Source organism: Leuciscus leuciscus (genome assembly GCF_965113295.1).
Source record: "Leuciscus leuciscus genome assembly, chromosome: 15".
Classification (NCBI taxonomy): domain Eukaryota; kingdom Metazoa; phylum Chordata; class Actinopteri; order Cypriniformes; family Leuciscidae; genus Leuciscus; species Leuciscus leuciscus.
This window is the reverse complement of record NC_138739.1, coordinates 595,241-616,430: the sequence shown is the minus strand read 5'-3', so window position 1 is coordinate 616,430 and position 21,190 is coordinate 595,241. Positions and strand designations below refer to the sequence as shown.

The following is a 21,190-nucleotide window of genomic DNA, read 5'->3' as shown; positions in this document are numbered from 1 at the left end:
ATTTGACCAAATCAAGCTCAAATGGAGTTACAAGGTTTTTCACCAGTCGGAGATATGTGTTTTGTTGGTCATCAGAAATGGTTTAAACATGATGCAAGTTCTGCCATCTCTCTGTCAGTGAAGTCCATTCTAAAACGTGTCTGAAAATAAACTGTAACTCAGCGAATATTAGCCACACTTTCATGAGAGATGTCTTTATTAAGCTTGGAATGTCTACTTTTAAATTAAGTAATTCATATCAAAAACAAATACTCTCATTTTATGTAATCCGTTTGAAACCATGGAGATGTAGTTTTTTCGTTCTCCCTTCATCTCTAATGAGCTGAGGCCGCCATACCCCAGGTGCTATTCACATGGTAAATAGTTTAGGTGATCTATATGCATCACACACGCCCCCGATCAATGATACAAAAACACAAAGTTCCTTCATCAGATTCACTGATAGTTCATCACGTTTTGAGGATGGCATGCTACTCCGGTAAAGAGGCCCTTCAGATGATTCTGGACAGCGAGGAAGAATTCACCTTTTCCTCAGAGGAAGATTGAAACTCAGATGATGAACGGTTGTATTTTGAAGAGAGTTGATCCTGCCAAGGATACGGAGTAAGTTGTTTGGTGTTATATAATTCTTCTTCTGATAATATAGTTCTCATATAAATTTCAGACTATATTGTGCCTAGTTTTGGCTAGCTTTTGACATCTTATGGGAAATATTGCCTAACAATGTCCCTTACTGTCTTGTAGGCTATGCTCAGGTGTAAACATTTGTAATGTGATAAGTTACTAAACATATTAATATACACAATATATTTAGCTCAGTTTTGTTTAGCTTCTGACACTGATTATCATGTTAAAATACTGCCTTATGCCTAATTTAGCTTTGCGGATATCTATGTAAATATAACCTATGTGATTTAGTACAAATATATTTTAGCTTCAGTTAAAATGTGATACTGTCTAAATACTAGACAGTATATTTTTATGTATAAATGTTAGATTTTGGTTAGCCTATGACCCTTGCTTATCATGCTAAAATACTGCCTTATGCACAGATGTTTGTGAATACAGGTGTACATGTTTGAAATGCTCTAAATGCGTGCGGTCTATAGCCTATGGCCCATCAACAGATACTCGCGGTGACACGGTCTACGGCCCATCAATAGTTATTTCTCTGTCCTATGGCCCATCAACAGATATATACATACATTATGCGTCCATAACCATTAATCAGTTTATTTTGGACAATGCATGTTTTTGGGGTTTTTTTTAGGAATGTGGCTGCATCAAGCTCTCCTTCTCCAGCACCTCGCAGAGGGGCACACAGGTGTCGTTCAGTTCTCAGTGTGATCGAGAATCATACTGAGTAAGTAAACAGACTTAATATTTTACTGATGAAATGCAATTGTTTGCATCGTCATAATACAAAAGTACATGTTCTTGTATGAAATTACAAAAACTGTTGTCTTTTTTAATCCATGGCCATTAGTGATTGATAATGATAATAATACCTAGTTTATTTGATTGTGTTATCAGCATGCGCCTCAAGGTTTTTTTTTTTTTTTTTTTTTTACAGATGTGACAATGAACATTTCCAAGCACCTGTTCCAAAGAAAACAAAGACAAACAAGCAACAGGCAGTTGACTAGTGTTGTTTTTGGCGGCCTGTTTTAATTTTAGTTTTAGTCTAGTCTTTGTGTCAAGCTGTCGTTTTAGTTTTTATTAGTTTTAGTCACGTTCATACTCTTTTTAATCTAGTCAAGTTTTAGTCGACGAAAACTGATGACATTTTAGTCTAGTTTTAGTCAATGAAAATTGTATTTTAGTCTCTTTTTAGTAATTCAATTCTATTTAACCCAGTCAATATAGAATTTCAAACAAGGTTATCTTATTATATTTAGTATATTTAGGGCTGTGACGGTGGCAGTTTTTTTTACCACCGCGGTAATGGACCAACTACCGGCGGTGGTTGGGGGGTTATTTAAAAAAAAAAAAAATAATAACTTGTTTTATATAACTCGTCGGCGGTCATGGCTGATCACGTAAAAATCGTCTATCTAATCTAGCCTATCTGAACAATATACTTTTAATGATAATCTTTTAGAGATGCCCCGATTGATTGGCTGGTGACCGGAATTGGACGATTTTTACGTGATCAGCCATGACCGCCGACCGGCCGGTCTGTCTGACATATGCCGATTTTATGCCGGTCAAATGCAATGTGGCGCCGCATGATTAACATCGCGCAACATCAGCATCACACGTGCACACGGAACGCACATGTAGGAAACCTTGTGAATTACAGCCGTTTCACACCGCAAGCGTGAGTAGTGCGTATTTTTTCGGCGTCCATGTCCACTATCAATGAGTGCATTCACACTGTGAGCAGGAGCGTCGCGTGAGCAGCAGTGAAGCGGGTTTCGGCGCCGAGTCTATTTTTGCTGCGCAGCTCACGCTCAATTAAAGTGAAAGCACACTTTTGATGGACAAAATAAATATGATTTCACACAAAAAGTGCCTAAAATTCACATAATTTGCATGTCTAGTGTGTTTTAACAGAAAAGTGTTTGATGTCAGAAAATGAAAACTCAAAAATTTTTATAGAAAATGTACCCATTTAAACTTGTCTTAATTATTCAGTTTGGGTAAAACTATATAGTTTTTTATTTAAAAAAAATAGAACATTAATATTTGTGTAGAACATTACTTCTTTGACACTGAAGACTGGAGTAATGATGCTGAAAATTCAGCTTTGATCACAGGAATAAATTATATTTGAAAGTATATTAAAATATAAAATAACTAAATATAAATATAACCGATTACATTTTTCCCCCCGTTTTTCACGGGGGAGCACAAAATATTTGCGAGAGAAAGCAAAACCCATGTAATTTTTCACAAATTTTTCCCATCAAAATGTCTCTTTCAGGGCTGTTTATGACAGGCTCAAATACAGGAGGTTTCTATATTTGCAGTCTATAGTTCAGTCATACGTTTAAACAGACCAATTAATAAACTTACTCATAATTGCTTTGACCTTCCCTGAATCCAGGCCATCTCTTGCCTCTTCACCACATGCGGTCTTGGATTTTCCACCTAAATACCGGAAACAGTGATACTTGTAGGAAGAAACATTTAAAGTATAATGGTATATTACTATTAGTACTTGTAAATGTACCTCTAAGGTTACTTCGAAGAAGAGTCTCCATGTCAAAAACACTACAGAGGAGACACCGGACCATAGCAGTGGACGTATTAGCATATGATGCTGCCCTCCATGCACTTCTGGAAACAAACACTTCTGATCCAGGATAGATTTCAACCTAAGGATACAACAACAAAAATGACAAGATAACAAAAGAAAAAGGAAAGACAGACCATTTAGGCCAAAGTAGGGGTGGGCAATATGGCCAAAATCGTATTATTTTATCTTTGTTATTAAAAATAAGAACAAAGATGCCAATTACAAGTAGGGATGGGCATTTTTCAAAAATATTGCATTCGAATATTCAGGCTCATAAAAATCAAATGGTGTTTGGTGTCATAACCTTATTTTTTTATAATACAATAAAGATGCACAATTCTGGATAAATTGAGAATCACGATTTTTTTCTGAAAATTATTAAATCGAATCGAGAATTGAAATCTTGCGAATCGGAATCAAATTGAATCTGGACATCTGTATCGATCCCCAGCACTAGTGTGTGTCTGTATATTGTTAAAAACACTCACTGGGGTTAGGCTTATTCTTAAAAAACTGGAAAAGTATTAGAACGGTTAGAATAATCAAAAACAAGGAAGTTTTTTTTGGTCAAAGAAAACTACATATCAAAAGAAAGAATTTAAGTGATTTGGTGTCTGAGAAACTTACACTTGTGTTGGCTGCATTATCTGATGGTACTGGGTATTGTCCAGGTGCTTTTACCATGTTTTTAAGCTCCTCAATAGACTGTTGAATAACACGAAGAGACTCTTCCATGTTTCCCATTTCTAAAATGCAAAATCAACAAGATACTTCACATTGAGGGTACGAAGGAATTTGCAAAAGAAATAGGGCTGGACGATTTTGGCTAAAATCATAATCGCAATTAATCAAACAAGTTACCTCGATTACGATTATTGAACGATTATAAAAAAAATTTAAATCCTATGTCACTGGCAAGGCTTATACTGTAAATACGTTCACGGTTATTTTTTTACAAGGGATCGTCTGTTTTAACTCTTCTCTTGCAATTAATGCTAGCCTTCCCACCTTCCTTAACCACCAACTTAATTAGCTAGTTATGGTTTGCGTTCGTACAGCAAGCATTGGTGGAGATGATCGTTGAGTAGTCAGTATCTTGTTTAATTATTGCTGAATTCTGGAATAGTTGTGATGATGATGATGATGAGGATTGGATGCTTTCAAGTTTTAGTCAAAATGCCTGATGTAGATTGGATGGATGCATGTTGTTGTGAATTGAGAGCAGTCAGATCATGGTGTGATAGTCAATAGTGTTCATCTGTGCTACACGTATTTTTGCTTTTTCAATCTTGGTAAAATTTGTAGTGCTTAAGTTGTGTTGTGTGTAGATATGGTCAATTGTACTGGAAATTAAATCAATTTATTACATGGCTTGGTTGAATTCCTTTCTTGATAACAGACCGCTGCTAAGCATAACACCGTTGCCATGAAAAACAGAGCGTTGCTATGGACGCGGCAGGATTCTAATCGTAGAGAATAGAACTCCTTTCTACCTTTCTGGGGCTTGAAAGGTAGTTGCGTGGACTGTCAATGGAGGGACAGGAACCTCTCAGATTTCATTAAAAATATCTTCATTTGTGTTGTGAATATGAAAGAAAGTCTTACATGCAGGGTTCGTACGGTCATGAAAAACCTGGAAAAGTCATGGAATTTTAAAATGGCAATTTCCAGGCCTGGAAAAGTTTTGGAAAATGAATAAACTCAGAAAGTTTTGGAAAAGTCATGGAAATTTGTTTTTCAAAATATCTGTGTACTTGAATTTGTTTAATTAATAATATTGGTGAAACAAATTGCAATACTTTTTTCGTTAGGGTGATCAGTCGAATCACGTGACTCACTTGCGGCAGATTTTGATTGTAGGCCTCCAGAAAACTAGATGGGCCAAAAGAAATGGGTTCCCCTTCATGTCCGTTTCAGCGCTTTTCTGCGGCACTGAGGACAGCGACTAAGTAGCCATACCTGTGTGGCTCTTGTGTCGCTGTCCTCAGCTCAGTGCTTCAAATGAAAATAAGCTGCTTTGCGTTTTCATATTAGCTATAGGCTAGCTACCGTCTGTATGCGCCTTTCCATTACAGATTTGAGCAAAACTTTTTTTTCTTCTAAATATCGATAAATAACTATTGCAAAATGACGGCGTTTCCATTAACCGATGTTAAGCAACTAAAACGTATTTTTTTCCTCTCGCGATCAGTCATTCCAAAAATCATGGCAACGCAGGACGTTAGTAGGTTTATATCTCAGCCACCGCCCTACATATTATTATTATTAATGGAAGGAGACGTGTCTTATCCAAGCATTAATGTCAGGGAAAGACCCTTATGCGAACGGCACATATATAGGCTAAGTTTCTTCATGTTTCTCCCTTGATTGTGATGACTTTTTGCCTCTTTGTTAAACATTTAAAATATATACAAATTAATATGGATGATTTTTTCTTAAAAAAAAAAAAATTTGTCTTTTATTTTCCGTGTTGGCATTTATGAGGAAAAAACAATGTTACATGACCGTTCTCCATTACGGTAATGAGTGCTCTGAATGCGGCACTAAAAGACTTTAAAACTTACACAGAGACCTCAAACAGAAAGCACAAAGCCTTTTTCAAAAAAATTCGTTTTGTATTAATTGTATCTTGATTTTAAAATATGTTTCATTAACCAATTGCTTAATAAATAAAAAGTAAATAGCAGAAAATAGATAATCACGACACAGTGGCGCCGGAGTGAACTGGAGCTTAAGCTATCATCCATGAACCGAAACTCAGCGTAAAAGGTAGCCTACTCGCCTCACAGACCTAAACAAAACTGAAATAGGCCTATATCTATTATCTACAGAAATCTCTACTTTTAAACAGAACCATTCAAAACAAAATAAAACGATGTAGCCTAATCCGTATGAAATGTGCATTTCTCTCCGGCGTGTTCACTATAAGAAGATCGCGAGTCAGTCAACTTCGTCTTTGCAGTCGACACAGAAAACACTTGTTTATTAATAAACAATTAAAATTGAGAGAGAGAGAGAATATATGATTAGTTTGACTCATTTTGAGGACTTATAATGATCTGTTAAGATAGAACGTTCACCGAATTCTGATTAGTCGAGAGGATTTATCCGTTTAGGCTAAAAATAGGGTCGGCGCTTCTCGGTTTGGAAAGAAACTGCATCTTGCAGTGGCCTACATTTTAAACAAGGAAATATAGCGATTTGGCATGAAACGTTGATGGAGCAGTGAATAGGGACAATCTCGTTTTTTTTAATGGCGTTTATCGCGTTTTGGAAAAGAGCTCTTCAAGCACATTTTTATGGAAGCTTGTTTCCGCCACAGAATAAAACATTTTAAAAGATAATTGCGACTTTTTATCTCACAATTGCGAGTTTACATCTTGCAATTCTGACTTTATTTCTCAGAATTGCGTGTTATAAAGTCAGAATTGCGAGATATAAAGTCAGATTTGCATGAAATAAAGTCGCAATTGCGTGTTATGAAGTCAGAATTGCGTCTTATAAAGTCAGAATTCTGACTTTTTTTCTCGCAATTGCGACTTTATATCACGCAATTCTGACTTTATATCTCGCAATTCTGACTTTATAACACGCAATTGGGAGATATAAAGTCAGAATTGCATGATATAAAGTCGCAATTGCGTGTTATAAATTCAGAATTGTGAGATATAAACTATTATGAAAATAAAATAAAATAAATGTTCCCCTTAGAATTGGACTTTATATCTCACAATTGTGAGTTTAAATCTCACAATTCTGAGAAAAGATGTCAGAATTGCGAGATATAAACTCGCAATTATGTGTTATAAAGTCAGAATTGCGTGATATAGGCCTAAAGTCGCAATTGCCAGAAAAAATTCTGACTATATCTCGCAATTCTGACTTTATAACACGCAATTCTGACTTTATAACACGCAATTGCAACTTTATTTCACGCAATTCTGACTTTATATCTCGCAATTCTGAGAAAAGAAAGTCAGAATTGCGAGATGTAAACTCGCAATTGCGAGATAAAAAGTCGCAATTATCTTTTAAAATGTTTTGTTCTGTGGCGGAAACAAGCTTCCATACATTTTTCATCAGCTACTAACGTTACCCGCCTATGGAAGCTTGTTTCCGCCACTGAATAATAAATAAATAATAATAATTGCGACTTTTTATTTCACAATTCTGACTTTTTTCTCAGAATTGCGAGATATGAAGTCAGAATTGTGAGAAATAAAGTTGCAATTCTGAGAAATAAAGTCGCAATTGCGAGATATAAAGTCAGAATTGCACGATATAAAGTCGCAATTGCGTGTTATAAAGTCACAATTGTGAGATATAAACTATTCTGTGGTAAAAAAAAAAAAAAGGGTTAGGGTTTTTTCCCTTAGAATTGGACTTTATATCTCACAATTGTGACTTTATATCTCGCAATTCTGACTTTATAACACGCAATTGTGACTTTATTTCACGCAATTCTGACTTTATATCTCGCAATTCTGACTTTATAACACGCAATTGTGACTTTATTTCACGCAATTCTGACTTTATATCACGCAATTCTGAATTTATAACACGCAATTGTGACTTTATTTCACGCAATTCTGACTTTATATCTCGCAATTCTGAGAAATAAAGTCGCAATTATTATTATTTATTTATTATTCAGTGGCGGAAACAAGCTTCCATACCCGCCCGCAAGGAGTTCATTATCCTATGGATTTACGTTAATAAATGTCTAAGGAGTTGTCAGGGTTTGACATTATTTGTGTTACTGTGCCAGCATATTTGAATAAATATTTATTTTGTATTAAAACATTGCTTGTTCATTTATTTTATTCAAGATATGGGGTGGTAAATTTGAACATGGATTTTTATTCTTATTTTACATGTATACACAGACATTTTATGGAACATTATGTCATGAATATTTACCTTTAAGTCATGGAAAAGTCATGGAAAAGTCATGGAAATTTAATGGTAAAAATGTGTACGAACCCTGTACATGTTTGGAAAGACATGAGGGTGAGTAATTAATGGCAGAATTTCCATTTGTGGGTGAACTAACCCTTTAAAGGGATAGTTCACTCTGAAATAAAATTTGTATATGTTTTAGCTTACCTCAAGGGCATCTAACATGTACAGGTAGGTGTCTTTGTTTCTGCAGTAGTTTCAATTTTGATATTTTTAGGTCAAACCGTTTTTGTCTGTCAGTCATATAATGCAGGTCGATGGTCACCACCTCAAAGAGCATGCACAGAGAAGTCCAAATTAAACAATTCCCCATCGTAAGTACACACTGATGGCCTAAGACACGAAACGAGCGGTTTTTGTGAGAAAACGAACAGTATTTATATAGTTTTTACCTCTTGTACACAACCACGTCCAAGTGATCTGAGGGCGCGGGCGCTTCCTGGTGTGTGACGTGTGCACGCGTCCTGGCTTAGTCTGCGCAAGCGCCGGAAAGCACCGGAAGTGATCTCTCGTGCGTATACATCACTCATTATTTACACAGAACAGAGATTGTAGGTTAGACGGCTAATAGAAATGGTACTAATTTGCGCTTATCCGGGATGTTTAAACCGACGTAAAAGAAAACAATTACGTATGCTCGCGCGAACTCATCCGGGAGTGGTAAACAATGAGTGACGTACACACCAGGAAGCGCGCGCGCCCTCAGATCACTTGGACGTGGTTGTGTACAAGAGGTAAAAACGATATATATACTGTTAGTTTTCTCACACAAAACGCTCGTTTCGTGTGTTAGGCCAGTGGTTCCCAATTCCAGTCCTCGTGACCCACTGCTCTGCACATTTTGTATGTCTCTCTTATCTGACACACTCAGTTCAGTTCATGGAGTCTCTCCTAATGAGCTGATGATCTGGTTCAGGTGTGTCAAATAAGGGAGACATACAAAATGTGCAGAGCAGTGGGTCACGAGGACTGGAATACGATGGGGAATTGTTTAAGTTGGACTTCTCTGTGCATGCTCTTTGAGGTGGTGACCATAGACCTGCATTATATGACTGACAGACAAGAACGGTTTGACCTAAAAATATCAAAATTGAAACTACTGCGGACACAAAGACACCTACATCTTGGATGCCCTTGAGGTAAGCTGAAACATATCAAAATTTGATTTCAGAGTGAACTATCCCTTTAAGAATAAATTAAGACACGCACCTTAAGAAATCTCACTAAATAGTCAGCTGCCGGAAGAATCTTTGCTCCGTTGTTGTGGCTTTGTGATGTTGGGGGCAGGTGATGGGCAGATTTTTTTCAGATCAGATGAGTCTAAAATTAAACCGCAAGAAAACATATACCTGTCAAATCATGAAAAGGTTTGAAAACTCATTTTAAGTAAAAAAAAAACAAAAACAAAGATTAACTTTTGTAAAATAATTTGACTGGACAAATTCAAAATGAGTGTTATGAAACACAGAAAATCTACCAAATAGCAACAAAGCAATGATTATTTTTTATGTTTGTGCCCATGATTCTCTCATACATGTATGTTATCTGTTAAATCTTACCATCACCAGGTTCTAGTCTTTAAACACCCAGCCTGCTACTCTTAGCTACTTGGTGCATCATAGAAATGCTCCTAGCAAACACAAATAGCAAAATCAACATTTAAAGCATATCCAAACATCAACCAAAAGTAAATCTGATAAATACATTATGCATAGGCCTACATATTTAATCTGAAAGAATTACTTACTTACGTACTCCAAATAAGGAAATAAAGTGACAATTTCACGTGCATTGTCGGTCCGCAGTTTGTGGAGTTGTTCTTCTGTTTTTCAGTTAACGTTATACGTTCGGTGTGCTGGCAACGAGAGTAAAAGATAGTTTGAGGATAAATACATAGGCTACTTTATGATATTTGCACGTCACAAATATTATCATAAAACAATATAACATTATAAAACAAGTATTGTAAATAAGTTAAAACACTTACTCGGTGTTTTCACTGTTAAAAGCAAACTCCGTGTCTGCACTGCGTCATGATCAAAGAAGATGGAGGGCCGTTAGTCTGTGAGAAAGATTTAAGCGCGCACATCACATAAATATCATTACAAAACAATATAATGCCATGAAATACATGTTGTAAATTAGGTAAAAACACTTACTTTCTGTGTTTTCCCTGTTAACGTTACAAGCAACCCTCCTCATCGTCAGCTCCGTATTGAGTCAAAGAATATGTCGCCTTTGAAAAAAGTTTCGGCTCGTTTAAGTGCGCAGAGCATTTATATATCGCTATAAATCAATATGTTATAAAATACATATTGTAAATTCGCGCGTCATGGAAAATGCCCCTCTGAGAGCAGTTTAGCCATGCACAGCATATACATATTGTTATAAAACAATATGATGTTATAAAATGCATGTATAAATGCGATAAAACACTTAATTGATGCGTTTTCCCTCCTCGTATGCCTTGCATCGCGAGTCAAAGAAAATGGCGTCTTTGAAAAAAGTTTCAGCTCGTCTGGTCGCGCCCAGCGCGTAAATGTCCCGGATGTAACTAATTACACTCTCTCTGTGTTATTAATTTAACTCCACATATTTTCACCAGCCAGAGGGTGCGGTTTACACTAGCAGTGTTAATCCCTTGAAATTCAACACCAGAAAATGAACTCTTTACTCTAAATGTCCTTAACACCAGGATTTCAACACTGGAGATTTTACTGTGTACGCTCCACTTTTCTGGCTCTTTATGTATTTTTGGCAACAGGTAAAATCTTCTGGCTCGGGGTGGCCCTTCACCCGTGAGGTACTCTTTCTGTCTTGCACTGATAATTTTCATATTAGCACATATCCTCTAAAATTTCCTCTACTTCTTTAATAGTGTCGGTGTAAATGGGCTCTTCGAGTGGACGATAATGTTCTGCGACAGAAAGTTGTCTCAGTCTGTATGAAAGTTGTTGAGGTGCGGATCTTAAACTAGATGACAACCGCTACAGATTGCTCAGAACAATAAATCACTTGGTCCATGTCCATAATAAAGTTCTTTACTGTTGTCTTTTGCTTCATACATCAGTATGGGTGTGGTTCTATAAATGAACAATAATAACAATAATGAATATAGTATACAATGAGGCAGAAACAGTACTGGACAAAATAAAAGTAATGCAATAGCATAAAGATAAGGACATATTATACAAGTCCAGCAGCTGTGCATTTACCTCAGGTTTATACACATAACTTTAAATAAACTATCACATAATATTACATCACATAATATTCAAAAAGTAACATTCAAAGTCTAATTCAGCATGTTTTATGCTGAAATGAATGTGCGATCGAGCTTATGTGTGCATTGACTACCTCAAAGGAATAAACAAACTTTTAGAATTGCAATATAACGTAGCAGCAACTAAATCTACCAATATATACATGAAAGAGTATTTAACTACTTACTTTTAAGATGTACGCACACAGTATGAGCAAAAATCCGCTAGAAATCGGACCAGATCAGCACGGAGATTACTACAAAACTGCCGCGAGATTTAGCAACATTACATGTCTGGGCATGAACACATTTTGATTGACATTCAGTTCTCCCGATCTAACCCAATAAAATTACAGGAATGATAGTCAGGTGATTCAGAAATAATATCCTAAAGTGCAACAAATTAAATGTCCAGCAGAGGGCACCAGCGTCATTAAAGCTTAGCCTTTTGTACACAGTCCCTCCCCAAGGTATTGTGCTCTGTCTAAAACAGGGGTCGGCAAGTAACTTTGGCTGCGGGCCAATATTTTTTTTAGCCAGTAGATGGCGGGCCAGCTACACGGAGTAGGCCTATGGATACAAATTAAATACTCTTATATAGGCCTATAATTGTGGAATATGATGTGTCCGTCACTGTCCGTGGATCATTCATTCAATCTTTTTTTTTTTCAAATTAAAACCAACAATAAAAAGATGAAAAACGACTTGTTTTTCCATTATTTATTTCCTGAACTGAAATGAAAAAAAAACGAATAAGGACGGGTTTTCTGATTTTCTGATTGTGCTCAGATCAAAAATAGAAAAAATGAATTACTGGATTAGACAAATTTTAATTTTGATTTTTAATTTTTAATTTAACACCTTATGCATATATCAAGGAAATCATTTTAAACAGATCAAGTACTATTGTGGTAACAGATTACAGCCATTTTAATAAAGGTGTGAATAGCAATCATGCCTCATTCCGTACAGTCCGACTTTTGAACTTTATTCCTTTTCTTTTATTATTATTTATTCGGGGACACACACATACACACCTAAGGTTTAAGGAGGTCTGTGCGGGACTGTTTTTTTTTTCCGTCCCGCTCCCACAAGGTTCTATTCAGCAACCGCTTAAAATATACTCGGTGTTCACCCGCTTTATTTCCCGACCTGACGGGTCCACAAAATTTAGATCTCGTTTCCAGAATCTCACATTCAAATGTCTCTAACGGAAAGAAGGAGATTAAGTAGCCTATAATAATTATAAATGCTATAAAAAAATTGTGTTCGTGTCAATATAAATAGTAGGCTATTTTAACATTGTACTGTCAGCAGAGAAAAAAAATTCCACAGAAAAAAAAAATGAAATATAAATAACATAAATTAAATAGGACAAAGCCTATCACTCAAATTTCTAAGCAACATAAACGAAAGTCATATTGCCCTACTGACAAAATGAAGTAGGCTATTTTCTGCCGAACTATTTCAAACATCCTTGCAAAAAAAGAATGTTGTTGACTGACAATGGTTTCAGTACCAAACAGCTCCTCAGAGATAGGTGTACAGGTGGTCAGAATTAAGTGCGGATACGCTGTCAAAAGATGTCGGGAGTGCGAGTGGGCTATTGTCAGTCAGACCGCCCGCTCCGTCCAAAGTACACCAGAGTTCTGACCGCTAACGTCTTTTGACGCGCGAATGGACACAAAGTGGTCAAGCGTATCACTAGACGAGGCAGGCGCGAATTTGACGCGCTATTCGCGTCCGGTGTGAACGCACAGTTATACTTTAAAATGTAATCCCGCGCCGCATGATTCCCTATGGGTGTTTCACACAGTATGCGGCGGTGAAATCGCCGCGCGACTACGGCTTTTCTCAAGTAGTGGAAGAGTTTTGTGCAGCATTTAGGACTACCAAAATAATCCGGCGGGCCAGAAAATATTGCTGGCGGGCCAGTTTTGGCCCGCGGGCCGCCAGTTGCCGTTCCCTGGTCTAAAATAACCGTAGCATTACCTTTATCGGCTGGCTTGATCCACTATCTCAGTTTTGTGATATTATTCTTCAAGGGCTTTTCTTTCGCCCGGGGGCAAATTGGGGGTCACACTCAAACCCCAGTGTAATTTTTTGAAGGCAAAATTGTCAGCTCTAATGATTTTGTCAATTTCTTTAGACAAGCTAGATAACGCGGGCTCCCAGTCAGAGGGGTGAGTGAGCGGTACTTTGGTTTTTCTTGCCCTCAAAGAATGTCTCTAGCTTGAGTCTGCGGTGGTATGCCTGCATGTCTGCTAACAACTCTTTTTTTCTGCAGCTCGATGGGGTGGGGATGTAGGAGAGACCCCTTTAAGGACTGAGGTTTGATCTTCCGATAACACAAAGGACTTCGACAGGTTAATAATGAGCTTGTGAGAACTGCATTTTGGGTTATCAGGGTTTATAAGTTTAAATGCGAAGCCCAATGTGTGAGGAGAGCCTTTGCCGTGGCAGGTCTCCAATGGAGTCCATCTTTCTCCACATGGAAATGCGTGGATTCTTTTTGTTTGTTTCTTTGTATGTATGGCTTACTTGGGTTGTTACCAACATCTGGTGAAAATTTCATGTCAATAGCACCTTTGGAAATATATTTACTGAGAAAAATGATGACGTGTTCAATACTTATTTTCCCCGCTGTACATATGTAGAATTTCAAGAATCTTCTCATATACATGATCTAATATCTTATGGTCTTATGCCACTGATATTTTTTCTGTTAGGTTTTAACATGAAATGCTTGAAAGTTGAAAGTACTGATTTAGATGTAAAGACAATTAATGAACTCTTTTACACTAAAATACCACTTGATAAACGAGTTAGCACTAACTCATAGCCACGACTTTACACAAATTTGGACAGAGTAAATTTGAATATTCAAGGGCCAGCTCATTTTGTAGACCGTACACACACACACACACACACACACACTCTCTCTCTCTCTCTCTAAGAAGTATAAGAGGTATACATATCTAGAATTTCAAGAATCTTCTCACATGATCTAATATCTTCTAGTCTTATACCTCTGATATTTTTTCTGTTGCAAACAGTGGTACACAAATAGTAAATCTCAGAACTTCTCAATTTATATTATAAAGAATACATTGACATGCTTGTGCCGTGTACTAACACCCTTTATTTGTCCCAAAAACACAAGGTGGTCTTGAGCAGCAAAGAGGCCGCAAAAAGCTGAATACCAAAAAAGATAAATTATACATCAAGAACCAAACAGAACGGGTAGGAAAGCCATGGAACTACAAACCCCTTCACAACTGCCGTTTAATTCCCATGAGGCATCTGCAAACAAAAGACAAAGAAAAAAGCCGTTAGTTTTGTTGAGATCTACTGAAGCAGAGTTCAGAGACAGACTATTGATTGACTATAAATGGACCTATTTTAAAGGGATAGTTCAGGATTTTAGACATGAATCTCTATAGCTTCCCCATAAGCAGTGTGGTGCATTGACCATGACTTACCCCCGACAGCGTCCTGTGAGCCGAGCTCCGGTCCAGTTTTGGTCAAGATGAAATTAGTCCGGCAAGTTTGCTGGGGTCACGGCAATAAAGCTTTTTTCTTCTCAAATCAATGTGTTCAAAAGAGTGATATATTTGCAGCACAAAACCGCTGTCTATGGAGAGGTCAGACCTCGTAATGGCTTGGCACTATTTTCTTCCCCGTCATATCACTGCGCGCTGCCGCTACCTACAGCCAGCTGGGAGCCGCGCACGTGTCACTTTGTTTACAGCTCGTAAAGAGAACGATAACATGTCTGACTACAGCAGCGACGATGACAACATTGACTTCGACACACAGCTTCTTTATCTTCGCCAGTTTGGTGTTCACATTGAAGCCCAGAGCAATGAGCCAAAGTCGCCTCAGAGCAACATCTGCCACAGGAAATCTTTGAAATGTGTGAGGAGAAAGCGCCACATCTTTGTTTGTACAGTCCGGATAGTCACAAGTCCGCACCATTTTCTACAAAGCTTGTACAAACTGATCGCTCTTGGTGAGTAGCTATGTTAGCTCGTTCGTGTAGCTGTTCTGAGCACGTAAACACTGCTGTAAACACTGCCGAACAACTGAAAAAGTGGTGTGCGCCTGCGCAGCTCGCAGCTGGCTGTAGGTAGCGGCAGCGCGCAGTGATATGACAGGGGAGAAAATAGTGCCAAGCCATTACGAGGTCTGACCTCTCCATAGACAACGTTTTAGTGATGCAAATATATCACTCTTTTGAACACATATTGATTTGAGAAGAAAAAAGCTTTATTGCCGTGACCCCAGCAATCTCACCGGACTAATTTCATCTTGACCAAAACTGGACCGGAGCTCGGCTCACAGGACGCTGTCGGGGGTAAGTCATGGTCAATGCACCACACTGCTTATGGGGAAGCTATAGAGATTCATGTCTAAAATCCTGAACTATCCCTTTAAGTTGAGTTGGGCTAATAATATACAGTGGGTACGGAAAGTATTCATACACCCGGTAAATATGATCAAAAATGGCTGTAAAAAATAAATCTTTCATTCAAAAAATGTGATCTTTCATTCAAAAAATTGGCAAAAATCGTACCTTTCATTGAAGTAAAAGAATTCAAATTGGGGGGGAAATCACATTATGAAATAAATGTTTTTCTCCAAAACACGTTGGCCACAATTATTCATACCCCTAGAATGTTTTATGAATAAAATATCTCTGAAGTATATTCCCATTAATATTGACCTTTTTTAGCACACCAGGGGGACTAGGAACATGAAATTGTCCAGCCATGACTTCTTGTTTCACAGGAGTTTAAATACGAGGAAACACAAAGGCCAAATCCCCTGAATCATCCATCACAATGAGTTAAACCAAATAATACAGTTCTGATTTTCAGCAAAAGATTGTTGAACATCACAAAATAGAAAGTGGCTGTAAGAAAATAGCTAAATAATTGAAAATACCCATTTTGACCATCAGGGCAATAATTAAGAAGTTATAATCAAGTAAAAATGTTACAAATCTGCCAGGAAGAGGACATGTCTCTATATTATCTTAATGGACGGTGAGGAGGATGATTTGAGTGGCCAAAGACTCTTCAAGGATCAAAGATGGAGAATTGCAGAGATTAGTTGAGTCTTGGGGGTCAGAAAGCCTATAAAAAAAATAAAAAATCAAACAACCCCTACATCACCACATGTTGTTTGGGAGGGTTTCAAGAAAAATGCTCCTCGCTCCTCCAGAAACAAACTCCAGCATATTCAGTGGTCAGACACGACTGGAACTTCAAACAACACAGGGTTCTGTGGTCAGATGAGACTAAACAAAGAGCTTTTTGGCAGCAAACACGCTAGATGGGTTTGGTGAACACAAGGATAAAAAGTACCCCATGTGTACAATTTAATATACCACTGGATCTTTAATGTTGTGGGCCTGTTTTTCTGCTGGAGGTCCTGGACTTCTTGTTCAGATACATGGCATTGTGGATTCTATCAAATATCAACAGATAAAAAATCAAAACCTGACGCCTTCTGCTAGAAATCTTATAATGGGCCGAGGTGGGATCTTCCATCAGGACAACGATCCAAAACAAACATCAAAATCAATACAAAAATGTGTTAGGGAGCACAAAAAGCTTCTGCCATGAGCGTCACAGTTCCCTGACCTGATGAGTGGAGTGAACTGAAGAGAAGAAGCACCAACATGGATCTGGGAATCTGACGGATCTGGAGAGATTCTGTATGGAGGAATGATCTCTGATCTCTTGTCAGGTGTTCTCCAAACTCATCAGGCATTATAGGAGAAGACACAGAGCTGGTATCTTGGCAAAAGGAGATTGCAAAAAGGTATTTACTAAAAGGGTATGAATAATTGTGGCCAGCGTGTTTTGGAGAAAAACATTTATTTCATAATGTGATTTTCCCCCCCAATTTGAATTATTTTACTTCAATGAAAGGTTAGAATTTTGCCAATTTTTTGAACGAAAGATAAAAAAAATTGAATGAAAGATTTATTTTTTACAGCCATTTTTGATCATATTTACCGGGGGTGTGAATACTTTCCGTACCCACTGTAGTATTATGACACTGCTGTTTTTTTACTTGTAAACAGTAGATGTAATTACCATTAAATGAGACTGCTGACTGCTGAGGGGCTCGACATGTCTCTGATTGGCCATTGTGTCCATGTGCTCAACATAAATAATGTCTGTGATTGGCTACAATGATCAACGTTTCAAAAACATGTTGTCTTCACAGACCCCTTACCACCAATAGATGGATCCGCTGATAGACGCCTGCTTTCAAACGCTGTGTAAGCGCTCGATGAAGACGACATGTTTTTGAAACGTTGATCATTGTAGGGGTGGTGGTGGCGCAATGGATAAGACACATGCCTTTGGTGTGAGAGACCCGGGTTCGAATCCACTGTGAGACACCAATGTGTCCCTGAGCAAGACACTTAACCCCTAGTTGCTCCAGAGGCGACCTCTGACATATATAGCAATTGTAAGTCGCTCTGGATAAAAGCGTCAGCTAAATGAATAAATGTAAATGTAAATGTAGCCAATCACAGACATTATATATGTTGAGAGACATGTCGAGCCTCTCAGCAGTCAGATTTCTCATGCGAATGCAACCAGGAAAACGTTCCTAAGGGATTATAGATTAACGTTCCGCACGCATCTGAATTAGACTGAGAAATCTTTCCATTAGTTCTTGGGGAACCACCCTGATGGCTTGTAAACATGTGAAACCCCCCCTTATGCTGCTTCTATCTGAAATTTACCTCAGTTAATCAATCAATCAATCAGTTTATTTATAAAGCACAAATAAACACAACTTCCGTTGACCAAAGTGCTGTACAGAGAAAAAAAACTAAAAAAAAACATGATGCAATACAATACAAAGACACCAACAGGACAGTTGCTTCAACATTCAATATGCATACGACAGATCAAATAAAAATGTCTTTAACCTAACTTTAAAAATGCACAGAGTTGGTGCAGCTCTAATTTCAGGAGGGAGGCTGTTCCAGAGTCTAGGAGCGGCGCTAGAAAAAGCCCTGTCTCCTCTAGTCTTAAGTTTTGTTCTCGGAACCACCAGAAGGCCTAGGTTCGCAGACCTAAGAGCTCTTGATGGTTGATGAACAGTCAGTAGGTCCGTAAGGTATGATGGAGCCATCCCATGTAATGACTTAAAAACAAGTAATAAAACTTTAAAAGTAATTCTATGGCGCACTGGCAGCCAGTGAAGTGACTTAAGGACAGGAGTTATATGATCTCGTTTTCGAGTTCCTGTCAGAACTCTTGCAGCGGCAGTCTGGACTATTTGAAGGCGGTTAATGGATGATTCACTGATCCCCACATAAAGCGAATTACAATAGTCCAGCCTTGTAGAGATGAAAGCATGTATAACTTTTTCGAAGTTAGAGACTGAGAGTATAGACTTAATTTTTACCAGGGTTCGTAGCTGGTAGAAGCTTGATTTTACAACTTGATTGACCTGTCTATCAAGCTTTAGAGCACTGTCCAGTACTACTCCCAGGTTTTTAACATATGGCTTCACATATGGTGTCAAGGTACCAAGATTTATATTTGTTGTCTCATGTAAACTGGAAGGTGTAAACACTATAACCTCTGTCTTTTCCTCATTCAAACTTAAAAAAATGTGCGACATCCATGCTTTCACATCCTCGAGGCAATCAGCCATCTCTTCTAGATTATTTCCATGGTTAAGAGGAAAATACATTTGAGTGTCGTCTGCATAACAATGATAACTCAAGTCATATTTTCTAAAAATAGTACTCAAAGGAAGCATGTATAAAGAAAACAGCATTGGAGCCAGTGTGGAGCCTTGAGGAATTCCACATGTTAACTTTACTGATGTAGATCGGTAGTTACCAATGTTGACTGAAACCAATGTAAGACTGGGCCTCTAATGCCCACTATGTGTTCTAACCGAGATAGCAGGACATTGTGGTCTACCGTGTCAAATACAGCACTTAAATCCAGGAGTATCAATGCTACCGAATCTCCAGAGTCAGTGGCTAAAAAAATGTCATTGAGTACTTTAACAAGCGCCGTTTCCGTAGAGTGAAATTTTTTAAAACCAGATTGAAATATATCAAAGATTTTGTTTTCGTTCAAAAAAGTTTCAAGCTGACATAGAACTACTTTATCTAAAATTTTTGTTAGAAATGGGAGATGTGAAATAGGTCTAAAATTTGATAGATTAGATGAGTCTAAATTTGGCCTCTTTAGTATGGGTTGCACTGACGCATGTTTTAAACGCTCAGGGACAACTCCCAACTCAAGGCATCTATTTACAAAGTGTAGGAGTGTCGTACTCACTACATTGAACACTTTTTTAAATAGTCGTGCTGGGATAGTGTCTAGTGGTGATCCTGTCGGTTTTAGCTGCTTCACTGTGTCATTTAAAAAAGTCAAAGTGATTGGTATAAACTTACTGAGTCTGCCGGTGTAATTTAACTGACCTGCAGGATTACCAGTGATCAATTGCATGTTGTTTCTAATTCCAGCTATCTTGTCTATAAAAAACTTGCAGAACCGCTCACACATAGCCACTGACTCACTCGGGTAGATGGACACAACTGGATTTGTAACAGTATTGATAATATTAAAAAGAACTCTGTGCTGCTTTCAGCAAGCACACTTAATTATTTCTCTACCCTTATAGATAATAACCATAATAATCCCACTTACTGTTCTTCTTAAGTTTTCTTCTTCTTCTTCTTCTTATTATTATTATTCCCGGGAGAAAAATTTTGGCCAGCTCCTGCGCCTAGGCCCTTTGAGACAGAGACACCGTTCCAACTTTAAAACGTACGGTCAGTACCGGTTTAAGTTGCTCGCGAAGATGACATCACGAGTCCATGTCGTTTGTCCGCCACACTGGATTGAACAAAAAGCGAAACTAAATTTTCACAGGTCACAAATTTAGTCCGAACTTCACGAAACTGGACGTGCATGATCCTTGGACCAAGCCTCACAAAAGTTACTAGAAGGATTTTTGATTTTCGGAAGCGTTTGCCCGTCACAGCCAAACGAAATCGGCGGCGTAGTCGCCAAAACAGGAAGTACTTCATATTTCAGGAACTCTGTCACGTATCGAAACCAAACTTTGTACATTAACTCAAGACTCCAATGTGAGGATGTACAAGATAAAAAAAATAATAAAAAAATCCAAAATTTTATATCATTTGGCAACCCCCCCCCAGCTATTTGGTCAGCTCCTGCGCCTAGGCCCTTTGAGACAGAGACACCGTTCCAACTTTAAAACGTCCGGTCAGTACCGGTGTAAGTTGCTCGCGAAGATGACATCACGAGTCCATGTCGTTTGTCCGCAATATTGGATTGAACAAAAAGCGAAACTAAATTTTCACAGGTCACAAATTTAGTCCGAACTTCACGAAACTGGACGTGCATGATCCTTGGACCAAGCCTCACAAAAGTTACTAGAAGGATTTTTGATTTTCGGAAGCGTTTGCCCGTCACAGCCAAACGAAATCAGCGGCGTAGTCGCCAAACAGGAAGTCGTCCATATCTCAGGAACTCTGTCACGTATCGAAACCAAACTTTATACATGAACTCGGGACTCCAATGTGAGGAAGCACAAGATCTGAATTTTTTTTTTTTTTTTTTTATTTCAGGCTAATAGACAAACCCATTTACCTATGTCTATGCAAGAGTTTCACCTCACACTTTTAATGTTAATGCATTTAGACA

At 37.9% G+C, this 21,190-nt stretch overlaps 1 protein-coding gene across 6 annotated transcripts in view; it reads right to left on the bottom strand.

The window, feature by feature from the left end:
- The window catches only part of LOC309475849 (uncharacterized protein), a 58,111-nt gene that overhangs the window by 1,505 nt on the left and 35,416 nt on the right, over nt 1-21,190 (bottom strand). Inside the window, exons 4-9 of one of the 6 annotated variants that reach the window (XR_014197858.1) lie at nt 10,188-14,765; nt 9,948-10,055; nt 9,760-9,830; nt 9,410-9,520; nt 3,176-3,987; nt 3,019-3,093 (exon numbers count right to left, since the gene is read on the bottom strand). Coding sequence is in view for 1 of the 6 variants with exons in the window: in XM_082138792.1 (XP_081994918.1) it covers nt 3,019-3,093; nt 3,176-3,320; nt 3,869-3,985 (337 nt within the window). In the remaining 5 variants the exon portion in view is untranslated. Of the gene's footprint in view, nt 1-3,018; nt 3,094-3,175; nt 3,988-9,409; nt 9,521-9,759; nt 9,831-9,947; nt 14,766-21,190 lie in introns of all 6 variants that reach the window. The other 5 variants (XR_014197859.1, XR_014197860.1, XM_082138792.1 and 2 more) reach the window with 5 other exon arrangements.